Source organism: Podarcis filfolensis, assembly GCF_964270895.1.
Source record: "Podarcis filfolensis genome assembly, chromosome: 12".
NCBI classification, from domain to species: Eukaryota; Metazoa; Chordata; class Lepidosauria; order Squamata; family Lacertidae; genus Podarcis; species Podarcis filfolensis.
Genome location: NC_139614.1, coordinates 35,178,282 through 35,190,946, shown reverse-complemented (window position 1 = coordinate 35,190,946; position 12,665 = coordinate 35,178,282). Strand labels below are relative to the sequence as shown.

General features: G+C 38.3%; 1 protein-coding gene across 10 annotated transcripts in view; it reads right to left on the bottom strand.

Moving 5' to 3' along the window:
- Positions 1–3,798: 3,798 nt before the first annotated feature.
- The window catches only part of CACNB2 (calcium voltage-gated channel auxiliary subunit beta 2), a 122,438-nt gene continuing 113,571 nt past the window's right edge, over positions 3,799–12,665 (bottom strand). For all 10 annotated transcript variants that reach the window (XM_083579614.1, XM_083579616.1, XM_083579618.1 and 7 more), the window contains 4 exons: positions 8,868–9,019; positions 8,221–8,316; positions 7,308–7,493; positions 3,799–5,865 (listed from right to left, as the gene is read on the bottom strand). In XM_083579614.1, the coding sequence (XP_083435740.1) occupies positions 5,386–5,865; positions 7,308–7,493; positions 8,221–8,316; positions 8,868–9,019 (914 nt within the window). In that variant the 3' untranslated portion in view covers positions 3,799–5,385. The remainder of the gene's footprint in view (positions 5,866–7,307; positions 7,494–8,220; positions 8,317–8,867; positions 9,020–12,665) is intronic.

Below are 12,665 nucleotides of genomic sequence, written 5' to 3'. Positions count from 1 at the left end.
GAAGTCTTGTGTATGAGAGGGGAGATTCAAATATGATCATACAAATCCTGTCTGAAATGGGAAGGCTCAGCAACAGATAAATCAGGTGGAACTGTGTAAGGAAATAAACAACTATCTGACTTTTAGAAGACATCTGAAGGCAGCCCTGTTTAGGGAAGTTTTTAATGTTTGATGTTTTATCCCTTTATTAATATTCTATTGGGAGCCACCCAGAGTGGCTGGGGAAACCCAGCCAGATGGGTGGGGTATAAATAATAATTTGTTGTTGTCATCTTGAATTTAAGTTCTATTTGTTAATCTTAATTGGGCTTGGGCACAATTGGCTTTTGCTGCACAAAGCTGTAAGTTTTTCTGCTGGAAGATCTAACTAAATTTATTTCTGAAGTTAATGTGAACTTGAGTCGTTGACTTCAGTGTAGAGGAGGTTACAACTTCCACAAACCACTCTTGAGGGCATTGTGTGAGAGACAGCAAGAGGTTTCCTGTTTGCCTGAGCATCGGAGGCTGCTGCATTTCTATAGCGTGTGCACACATACACACAGTTGCTTCCAGCACTAAACATTCGCTTGAATCCATAGGATTTCTTACAAGTATTAAAACATAGCAGTGTTGTTCACATATTCTTGTATCAAAAAACATTTGGTTTAAGAGAACAAGGAAGGTACATAGTTATGGACCAAAAATCTGCCTTAAGTTGCATGCTAGGTAAACGTTTTCCAGTGTAGCTGGCTTTACAACATAGCCTCCATCTGTCCACCCTTGCCTTTAGTTTTTCAGATCTGATACAGGTTGGAGTCATCCCTGAAATTCAGGACGGTAGGAGTGCAGTGATTGCCTTCCTCCACACCGAGGACCCACTTACCATGTGTTTTCATTTGCATTAATGGCCTACTTTACTGTCAACAGGGCTGTATGTAGATGGGAGGGTGGAACAAGGTTGACAGATGCTATTAAGAGAAGGCATGAGTGGAGGCAGCCTGGCATTGAATTAAAGCATCTGTTTCACCATGAGTGAATTGTAAGTCAGCAAGAAAAAGGAGGCAATGACTAGGTCTGCATTTATGACTAAACGTTAATAGGCCTAGCCTGTGCAACACATATATTACAGTAATGCTGGCTTGTTTTACTTTTGCTTAAACAGTTGCACTCTACTCCTTAACATAAGCTTTGCAAGAAGCTAGCTATTGTTTGAAAAAATCAGGGAGCCCAGCCTCAGTGTTTCCTGCTGAGGGCGAGAATTGGAGTGGAAATCCCGAGGGGAAAATGTGAGCTTGTGGAGGTTAATATATAGTCTACTATGTAACATGACATGTTTGTTACTTACATGGCACAGAATGTGCAAGAATCTGTCGTGGCAAGAATGAATTTGTAAGTGCATTAATCAAGTAGAAGGGGCTTTTTAAATCCTAAAATTTCTTCCTCTTTATTCACTGATATTTGTCTTTTTAAAGGAAATTTATTGAATTATATGAGCCCGAGGGTAGGAATTTAACTTGACTGTGACTCTGTGGTAACTAGCATACATACTGCAGTTTAATTCTGCATACCTAGCAAGCCCTCTTAGTGTCTGGAAAACCATTACATTACCTGTTCTGTTTCCAAACTTTTAGTGGAGACGAAACAATAAAAACACTATAAATTTCACTTATAAATGTTTACCCATTCTTCATAATCTTGACTTAAGATCAAAATCCTTCTTAAATGTACTGTTGCATCTTCATTATTGCCAGTCAACATATTATTATTATTACCATCATCATTAATTATTACTGTTCTATTAAGTTTGTATACCATCCTTCATCTGAAGACCACAGAGTGGTTTACAAACATAAAAATACCAAATGAGAACACAAAAAATAATAAAACAAAAGCAACCCCCCCCCCAAATCCCCATTAAAAATGTCATGAAGTGCTAATCAGCCATAGGCCTGGTCACAAAGAAACGTTTTCACCTGGCACCTCACGGTATGCAGTGAAGGCGCCAGGCGAGACTCTTTGGGGGAAGGATTCCACTAAGTACCTGTGCCAAGTGCCCCTTACCATACTTACCCCTACCCTGAATGACTAATTGGGGAGCTTCTGCTCTTTCCAGCTCTCTTCCCACAGCTTTCAGTTAAAAAACAAACAAACAACCCTCTCCAAGGTTAAAAACACGTAAGTTAAAAAGCTTTTAGTATTCAGCACAAATCCTGATTATTAGGGCAAAGGGCATTTGCCATTTTACAATGCTGTAAATAAAGCAAAGTTGTATATGCATAGCACTTTCTTCAATGCATAGCACTTTCTTCATCTGAGTGTTTTAGTATTGATTTGATTATTTAAAAACCCTGTTGTATTCTGCCGGAATGTCAGGTTCTTGGTGAGCAGCTTCGTAACAGAAAAATGACCCATCACTTTGCAAGAAGTACAAGGCCAGCCTACCTCTTCTCTTTCTCTTAAAGAGTAATTGAGGAAAACACATTATGGATAGGGTTATTAAGTACCAAATAGTAATCATTAAAAGATTATGAGCTATAGTACTCAGCCTTGACACCAATAGATTTGTTAGAATTCATCAGTTTGCTAATAGTGCATACTATGAAGAAATGAATAAACATTGGATTGCATCTAAACCAAGTTAGTTGTACTTAAATCCCATTTAAATCAATGAGACAAGCTAGTTGTCACCTTTAAGACCTATTGATTTCAATGGAAACTAACATAGCAATCTTATATATTTCTATTCAAAAGTGTCATTGAGATCAGTTGAATTGCATCCATATAAGAGAATAGAATTGCAGTCCAAATGAACTATTTGAATCAAACCCATTGAGTTTCCAGTTCCAACTGGACAATTACAAAGTTCATAGCTTTATATGGAAGCTTGTTGCAGATGCTGAAGAATTTGAAATCCTGCCAAAGTGTTGCAAAGATTAACTTTAAGTAGAACAAATCCTGCAGCAATAAAGAATAGGCTTTAAAAGCCAGATTCAAAGTATTAAGAGTAATGACTATAGCCAGGGGAGTGGGGGGTAGGGCTTTAGAATATTGGGAATTTGAGCAGAAATACAATAAATAGTGAGAAGCCTCCCACCAAGGAATCATGGGTGGAGAGGTGGGAATACTCTCCCTAATTAGAAAGTGTCTACAGAGCTCTGGGATAAATAGCTTCCTATTCACCTAACCCTGGACATTGGCAGTCTAGCATTATATTGTAATTACCCCATAGTACTGTAGTAGGTTTGTGATGTGTGTGTGTGTGTGTGTAAGAGAGAGAGAAAGAGACAGAGTTGTCGATGCCCTGAGTTCCTTCTAATTCTTCGAGTCCTGTTAAAGTCTCATAGCGCAGCAGTTACCAATTAGCTAAGTATTGCAGCTTCCGTTTTTCAAAAGCCAAGCCATGTACCCCATATTATTGACAATTTTTATTTCTCTTTGGTAGTTTTTGTTATTTGAATGGTGCCACAGACCTCCTGGGTGGGTTACGCTGACCCCCCGATTGGGAACCACTGTCCACAAGAATGATGTGAATGTCTTTCCCACTGGGTATTCTGGAACTGGTTCCAGTCCCCAGCACATAAATTGTGTGTGTGGAGCACCTGTCTCCATTACCGCCTTCCCTTTTCCGACTGTATTAACTTGCTCTCATTACAAGTATACTAGCTGTGCAGGGCAAACCTGAAATTCAGTTTGGAGTCTTGCTTGCTTCTGTCAGGAAGCTACAATAGCCTTTTAGGAACTTGCTAGAGGCTAAAATCCAGAGGCAAGTGTCGGAAGGCCATGTTAACCAGGATACAGAGATTGTCAAATATAGGAAAGTGGAGAAGCTACAAAAATTTATTTTCCAACAAAATAACTCTCCACAAGCAGTGTAAACTTTTCTTACTAAAACAAATACTCTAAAACACAAAAAGATTTTACATTTCCAGTGAAACACTCAGTCACATTTGCCTGTGTTTTTTACTTTCCTGGATCCTCAACGAAGAGCCAGCAGATTAATGCTTTCCCAATTACCTGTAGACATAAACTTCCTCATGTTGCTTGCCTGCAATTTGGACCTTTAGAGTTGCAGACAGAAGGAAAACCCTTACTCATTTTTTGAATAATTACATTCTCGGGACCAACTGATGTGCTATGATTCAGCCCCAATTGCCATATTTAGCTGCTCAAATGAGTTCTCTGCTGCCATGGCCAGTGTGGTGCTTGAAATCTAAGCCTGGAAGATCACGCGGTCCTTCGATAAGAGGGTGTATTGAAAGTGTGGGAATCCCTTTTCATGAAAGTACAATTAAGGATTTCCTGACATTGTACTGCATGTGTGTACAAATTGCAATACCTGAGCAGCTAAAGGTGGAAATTATGGTTGATTCATAACATGGGTTGCCTATGGAGTCTTCTGTGTACCCTTTACAACCACTCCTGTCATAAATTGTTTTACACACAAACACACACTTGCACCATGTCAAATGTGGCCTATCAAGTTGACAAGAAAAAACGTTATCTGTGTGCTCACTGCAATTAGTGTGTCCTGTTTAGAGCATTTATAGTGTCACATTATTTTTGCTGTAGATTTAAAAATGCAAAAATGATTTTAAGTTTGCAAGGACAATCCAACCTTTTATCCTAATGTATTCCTATTTACACTAAATATAAGCTTTCTGCTACTGAAGAAAGTGTGTCTAGAGTGAACCTTGTTAACAAATTTCCTGAATGAGGCTAGTTCCAGTTGCCAGTAATTCAAAAGCAAATCTGCTGACTTGGCATTAGGACTTTAAACAGTGTGGTCAATCTTATATAAGAAGGTGTTTGCAGAAATAACATTTATAAACTGTCTATACAGTACACAGTACCAGTACATAGAAAAGAGATTTTGACTTTATGATCCCCTGTGTGTAAGGCAAAACTGAATTCTGTCTCCAAATGTAGTCCACTAGAAGTACAATCAACAGAAAGTGGCTCTCAAATCAATGGCAAATCAGGTGCCTAACGATTAAAAAAAATCAAAACAGATGAGAGCTTCAGTTTTGGATGTGCTGATTTTGGCTTGCTGAAAAACATGGGAAGTTAATAAACACCAATTGTATTTTGTCTGAAAACACTAACAACACCTTGATGACAACAGATATTGTTCAAGTGGCAGCTACCAAAAACGGCTTTGGGGGGAGAAAAGCTTGGTACAACACCAGGGACTTCGCAGTTGTACTATGCCAATGTGTTATAGCACTAATCAAAATGAATATTCTATTTCATGCTATTGCTGTGATAGCAACAGCAATTTTTTTTTAAAAGCAGCATACAGGATACCACATGTTCTGCAATGAAAACCCAGATTTGTTCTTTTTAAAAAGGGGGTGGGGTGGGGCTTTGTCATACACAACTTCAAAAGAAACACAAAACTGCCAAACGTTATTGGTGACTGTACACCTCTCGCTTCCATTCTGCTGTATCATTGCGTTTTTTAGATATCACTTCCCCATCTTTGTCACAATACTGGTCCCTTGATTTATGACGGCTACGCTGCTTGTTGCCTTCGTTATGGTCCTGCTCTCGGTCCTTTTCCTTTGAGCGAAGCCTTGATTCTCGGTGCCTGTGATCACTGCTCCCATGGGACTCATCCCTGTGACTGTGATCTCGATGAGAATCATAGTGTTCATGAGAATAATCCTCCTTTGGCTCTACGTATGCTGAATCTCTGCTGTCTTGTGTTTCTGAGTCAAACGTTTCTTGTCTAGGCAGGCCACGACTAGTTCCACTACGATGGTTATGGCCTGAAGTGGAAGAGCGGTGTTGAGATTTCCTGGTGGGTTCGGCCCGTGCTGCTTCTTCAGCTTGGGAACCAGTTCGTTCAGGGGCTGATTGTTCATTCCTCTGATCTCCTTGAGAGCCCTGATTAATAGAACAGAGTTGTAATTTCACACTGGCAAATATTGAGCAGAAAACGCCTCATAAACCAGTAATGTCATGATCCTTAAACTGTTAAGCAGACATCTTTTTCACAATGCTATTCCACAGTAAGCTGTCTGAAGTCAACCTATGGCTAACAACTATAGTCAAATCTAGGAATACAAGAATTGGAACTTTTACTGGAGATACTGCTTTATAATACAAGTGAACCTTCATGCCACAAAGAAACCAAAGTTAGTTTCACTTTATTTTCAGTTAGGCCCTGAGCTCTGGTGATCATATCAACTTTCAGAACATTTTGATTAGCCCCACCGCCCAGCACAGACACACCACATGGAAAATAAAGAGCAGATCTGGCAATGAGGTGGGTGAATCAGGCATGAGATAAACCTGAAAGATTTTTGAAAGCAGACATCACTGCAAAAAAGATCAATAGCAAACCACAGAATGTAGGTGAATCAAGAGTTTTCATTTTAAAAACAGGATACTGTCCTTAAAATAAAAATTATTCAGAGGTTCAAGCTTGATAGCACTTGTATTATAACACCAATAATATCACTGCTGTAGTGTTTTTTAAGGCACTTAAGCTTTTAAGTCCTACACAAGCATACTAGGGAGTAAGCCCCACTGAATTCAGCAGAACTTACTTCTGAGTAAGCATGTTTGGATTGTGTTGTAAGTGCATTCTAGTTGTGGCAAGATGTCTTTTTAAACTGCCAATTTATTTTTGCAGAAGGGTTGAACTTTGCCACAAAAAACAAAAACAGAGTGAAATTATTGTTTCAATTTCCTAGCACATTACTGAAAACAGAAGTGAAAATTACCAAGCATAATCAAACCTAATCTTCATCAGCACAATGTTTTGAAATCACTGAAAAATGAACAGTTTTGATTAATCATTTTAACTTGCATCATTTTTTTACAATTTTCACAAAATCACTTAAAAGCAAATTCAAAAGATTTAGCTACTCCTAATGAAATGCTCATACTGAAGATATTATCCTAAATATTACAATTTCATTTTTTATTACAAAACTAGAGTTAAGGCAAGAGCAGAACTCTTTTGATGTTTTCTACAGTCATAACTCCTAGAAAAAGTACTTCTACTTAACCTTACATAGACTACTTTTGGTCATTAATTCAATAAAGCCAGAACTGGGGGCTTTGCTTTAGGCTGGAATCTGGCTGTTGTAAATTGCACAACCTGTCTCCATTTTCAGATATTTTACTTATTTTAGGCTGAAATGGAACAGCTCATCTTTCAGCTGCATCGGATCTGAAAGCTGAGAGGACACCTGTGATCTTTTAATACTGGGAATTAGATCCATTTTTAGTAACACAAACAGCCACCACAGTGCATGTGCACAGCAGGGACTCTTGGGGGAAAGCCTTAAAACCAAATGGCATCCAAAAAGCACCTTTACCTGCAAATTAACATTTGGGCCTGGGTTGATAGGAAGAGTGGCGGTTGCCAGTGTGCGAGTGAGAAGCTCATTCGGAGGGTGGCTGCTAGCAGGGTGGGTGGCCTTCCAATAAGCTTCCAAATAGTCAGCCAGGTGCTCGCAAGCATCTTCAAGCTGATTCTCATCCAGAATCACATCAAACATTTCCTGGAAATGATTAATTCAGTCAAAACAATGCAAAATAAATAAATCATCTAACGCCATAACCAAAGAACTATGGAAAACCATGTTCATAATATTCAAATCATTAAACTCATGTGACACTTAAACTCAGCCAAAGCTTTGCCATACAACACAGAAATTTACTACTCTGGGGTGTGGGGAATCACTATTTCCACCATTCTGGTTAAGATTTTGTTTTCATTTGGCAACAGAAAGTACAAGAGAGGTTTTGGCAAGAAGGGAAAACCCATTATTACAACAGAAAGCTAGAAGATCAGGATATAGCACCCAGCATACAATATCCAATACTTGGGTACATAGAGGAAGAGACCGTTGATTTAGGAGTTATTTAGTGGCCTTTTGACCTGGATAAGGAACTGTGCTACATAGTGCTGCATGCACTAGTCATCCCCTCAAATCCAGCTGGCTGGGCTATGTTCATGGAACTGTCTTCCAAAAACAGTAATTGCACCAATTGGGAGGATCCTTTCCCACCATTTGATTAACATGGTTATTGCTTTTAGAACAGGTTTTGCATGTGTGTAGATAGCTGAACTGTGGAATAATTAATTACAGAGATTTGTGAACTCGTGGCTAGAACTTGCTGCAAAAATGAACACACAGATTTAATTTCAGGTCGTTTTCAATCAGTAGAGAACGGAATGAGTTACAGTTCCACAGCTCTACCCATATAATGTTAAGAATAACTCACTGGAGGGCACTGAGCCAGTTTATCAGCTGCTACCATTTGAACATTAAGGTGCTTCGCCTGAGATTTGCCTCGGGATTTTATCAACCTTTGTAAAACCTGTGGGAAAAGAAGACCACAGTTAAATTATGAAAGAATGAAAATATAACGGAATCAATTTTGAACCATGTAAGAAACAGATTGCATGCATAGATACTGTAATGAGGGAAGTATTTTAAAGCAGGGGCACAGAAAACACTGATCAACTGCAGGGTCGGTCACAGTGGACCAGCAAGCAGCCACACTGCCCCTTTAAATTCTTTAAAATTAATTTCTTTTTTGCATTCAGGGCCAGTGATTTCACTCTTGTTGCTTGATATTGTGAAGCCAGATCCCATACAAAAGATGTCAATTGTATAAGCCCTTCCTTTGGACTTAGTCAGAAATACGGCGGCAAACTGTACTTATGTGTTGTTGTTTAGTCGTGTCCGACTCTTCGTGACCCCATAGACCAGAGCACGCCAGGCACTCATTAAATATATTTTACCACACAATACTTCAAAGATGAAATTCATCAATATTTCCAGGCAACGCAAGTATCTCCACACCACAGCATGGGACTGGAAGCAAAGGTTAGGCCAAACGTTGAACTACCAGTGGAAAATATTTACCTTTGGAGAAGTAATCTTTACATACACTATAATGGGAGCCAGAGAGGTTTTACCAAGTTGAGCTGGATGATTAATAGTATCAGCATCAAGTACTACCAGCTGTAACGTCCTTGCTAATTCAAATATTCGTTCAATTTCACTCTGAACTTCAGCTGTGGAAAAGCAAAGAGACACTTGTTTATGGATAGGTTCATTTCCCACACTCACTCTTTATATAGAACATGATGATTCTGTTTGCTAAAAGGTTGGAGAAGCCTAAATTGCCAACAGGTTATGGCCATTTTAATAACAGTCAGGAGCTCTGGGTATACGCATTACAGAATCTTTCAGAATTTTCATCTCCTGCCCAGTATCTTTGGATACTGGCCTTTCTTCACATTTTCATGCGGGTGGTTAGCTCGATCCAGCGCCGTTCCTGGCACCACCGAGGGCCCAAGTATAAGAGTGGCGTATGAACATAAATCAAACTGAATGCTTTGCACTCATATAGCATACTCTCTAAGGGCCATTGCTGCTGCCCTAAGACTACTGCGTGTCAAAGTAAAGAGAAATAAAACCACACCTTTCACTATCCCACATTGTAGCTGCCAGTAAACCATCTTCAACTGATAGTAATCAAAGTAATGGGTGACCAAATCCTACTCTCTCTGTTTCTATCAGTATTTGTCATCTTACGCTTCTGTACTGGATTACTTCAACTTTTTAAAAAATTATTTCAATAGGCACTTCTCTTATCTGTCTTTGGCATGTCAATGAAATATACGTGCTAGCTGCCTTGGGAATATCAGTGATTTATATAGTTGCAATTTTTTAAAAAATAATGAAATGTATTTACAGTGCTTTCAGCCCTTCCTCAACTGTGTCACTAGTTTTTGTAACATGAACAAAAGAGTCACAAGGTCTCAAGTACAAAGGTTAAAAACATGTCCAGAGATCTGCTGGAAATCAGAAAGAAATGATCAAGAATGGCTTAATAATTCACTAGAAGGGTGTCTCATGTGTAACACTGGACCTTATGGAGCAAAAGCAGTCTCAAAAAGCAGTTCTTTAAAAGTGATTCCATACAAATTTGTGTGTGTGACTAAAGGTCATTGTGCTGGAAGCCTTTTCAAAGCAGTGTCAAGCACTGTCAGTTGCTACTTTTTCCTGGAAGAGGGTAAGTATGGGATGGAAGGAAAAGGAGGCCTCCGTCCTTGGCCTCAGTCAAAGCATAGTATTCTCAGTGGAGACTGATCCAGGATACACAAAATGGCAACATTCCAGAGGTTGCCTTATATTTAAAACATTTTTACCCAGTTTTATTTCACATTAAAAGCTGCTCCCTCTTTCATGATGCAAGTCTATTTAAGAGCCAGGAAAGGTCTCCAGATTGCAACTGGGCAGTTGATATGCTGGCAAGTATGTTTTTAGCAGCAAGGTGTTAACATTTATTAAAACTTCAAGCGAGGATTAGCTCTTGGAACTTTCAGCAGGGTTACAGTCTTATAATTTGTAATTACAGTGGCATTTTTTGTGATATTTAGGAAGACAAAGAATCTCACATGTGGTGGATTGATATTTAATTTTCTGAAGACGCTGATAAATTGCTACTTGTTTTAATGGCAAACGACCACACAGTTCAGCAAAAGTTGAATTATGATTTCAATGGGAACATTAAGTACAAATTCTAACTGAAACCAAAGATATTAATATGGCTTAATTTGGCTCGATTGTGGCCTAAATTTGCAAAGGTGTATTTGGAAATATATATATGTTTGACCTTTTCATGTTGCATTTCACAAACTGGGCAGGAACAATTATAGAAAAATACATTAAGAAATATCTATCCATCTAGGCTAGGAACAGATTTTTAAGTTCTGAACAAAGGTGGTTCGCACTAAATGCCTTAGCCCCAATCCCATCTAGATGCTGGTGGATTCACACCAGCATCTTTAACTGGGCTTATATCAGAACTTTGCCTCTAGATATAAGCCACATTTCCTATGAATGGGAATCTCCCCCCCACACACACACTTTATATATATATAATCTATAATATCAAATCTAATTACTTCTGGATACTAGGTCCTCTGTACACTTCTACATTTCTATTCTTTATTAACCAGATTTCACTTCAAACAACTAATGAGATTCAAATATGAGAAGCTGCCAGTCAATGAAATGAATGTCTTCCTAAAGAAGGAAGCTATTTAACGGTGTTCAAAAGAGGAAAAAAACCACTGCCTAATCAATAAAAAAGAATTGTACACCAATACTGAACTGTCTTGAGGACAAATTAATTCAGTAAAATAACCCTGCTACTTATCATGATAATGTGCTACATGATAAAATGCTTGACACAAAAATTGCTCCCATGTAAGAAATTTGTGTGAAGCAGAGTTTTCTCCTTTAACGGCTGAAGCCAAAATGTTCCCACCCCATCAGCAACCTGGTCCTGTGCTCGGGCTATAACACTGTGGATACATTTTGGTAATTTTAGTGAGGTCAAACAGGCGTGCAGTGTGAGGTAAACCTGCTCTTGGAATTTTGAATGCATTGGCTCATGGCATTTTACTGCATTTTGAAATGCAAAGAAACTGCTGTCAAACACAATGGGCAACAGATTTGTCCAGAAATACTTAGTTTGAAATATGGAAGTAGATCTGTGAAAGAGGAACACATATTACAAGACAATACTTGACACCAAGAAGATTAAACAAAATATATCCCAACTTCAGTAGTATATGCTGGTGATGTCAATCTCAAATAGATGTTTTTTCACATTTTGTGGTCTTGGCCCCAAATGAGGTTATATTTGGATAAAGTATTATTAGAGAAGGATAGATTATGGTTTATGAATGACCAAGAAACCCTTTAATAATATTATTATTTAGCTATACTAAAGATGTAGTGCTGCATGAAGATTTTAAAGTCAATTCTTAACAGCCCATATGACTATTATGTCAGGTACGGGTAAAAAACAGACCCTCCTGAATTAGAAGCCTGGGTGCTTGAAGTCTGGGATGTAGTACACTCTGTGTACAATGCGGTAAACAGTTTACTACAAAAATGGTATATTTAAAAAGCAATGGAAACTTTAGTTCCTTATAGTGATAGATTGTAATGCTACCACTGTACAATGGATGTGATTTTCATGCGTACAGTATCTTTTGCTAGAAACAAGGGATGTTGGATGAACACACATCAACTGCACATTAGTTAAAATACAGTATTTTTTCAAACATTTAGAGGTTGTTTTTTCTAACACAATCGGCATGGCATGTATAGCAACAAAACAAGTAAACAAAGCTTCTAAGACAACATTTTCAAAGCAAAGCTCCTCTATTATACATGCAAGGATGTGTGCATATATTACACAAAGGAGAACTGTTTCTACAAACAGCTGTGTACAACTCTTTTCGTACTTGCACATTTACTATCTTAGACTAGTGCAGTACAGATTCTGAGTACACAATTTAGATATCTAATATTAGTTTTTCTGAGTATTTTCCTGCCAAATGTGACTTGATTTCTGATATTTAAAATCGTTGATACCCTCTAGAATAGAGAATTCCATACAGACTACACCAGTAACTTGTTTTTACTGTTATAAAACCAGCTATCAGAAAGAGATAGTGGTTTTGTGAGGTGCAATACGTCATGAACACAAAGACAAAAGCAAAAATAATTAGCAACCATATATACATACCCAAAACATCTGGAAAGGGAGGGCATTAATGAAGCAAAGAATGGAAAAACCCAAGAGAATCAGGTTCTTGTCCAAAGCATACAGAATGAGATAAGGTTACAACAAAAGCA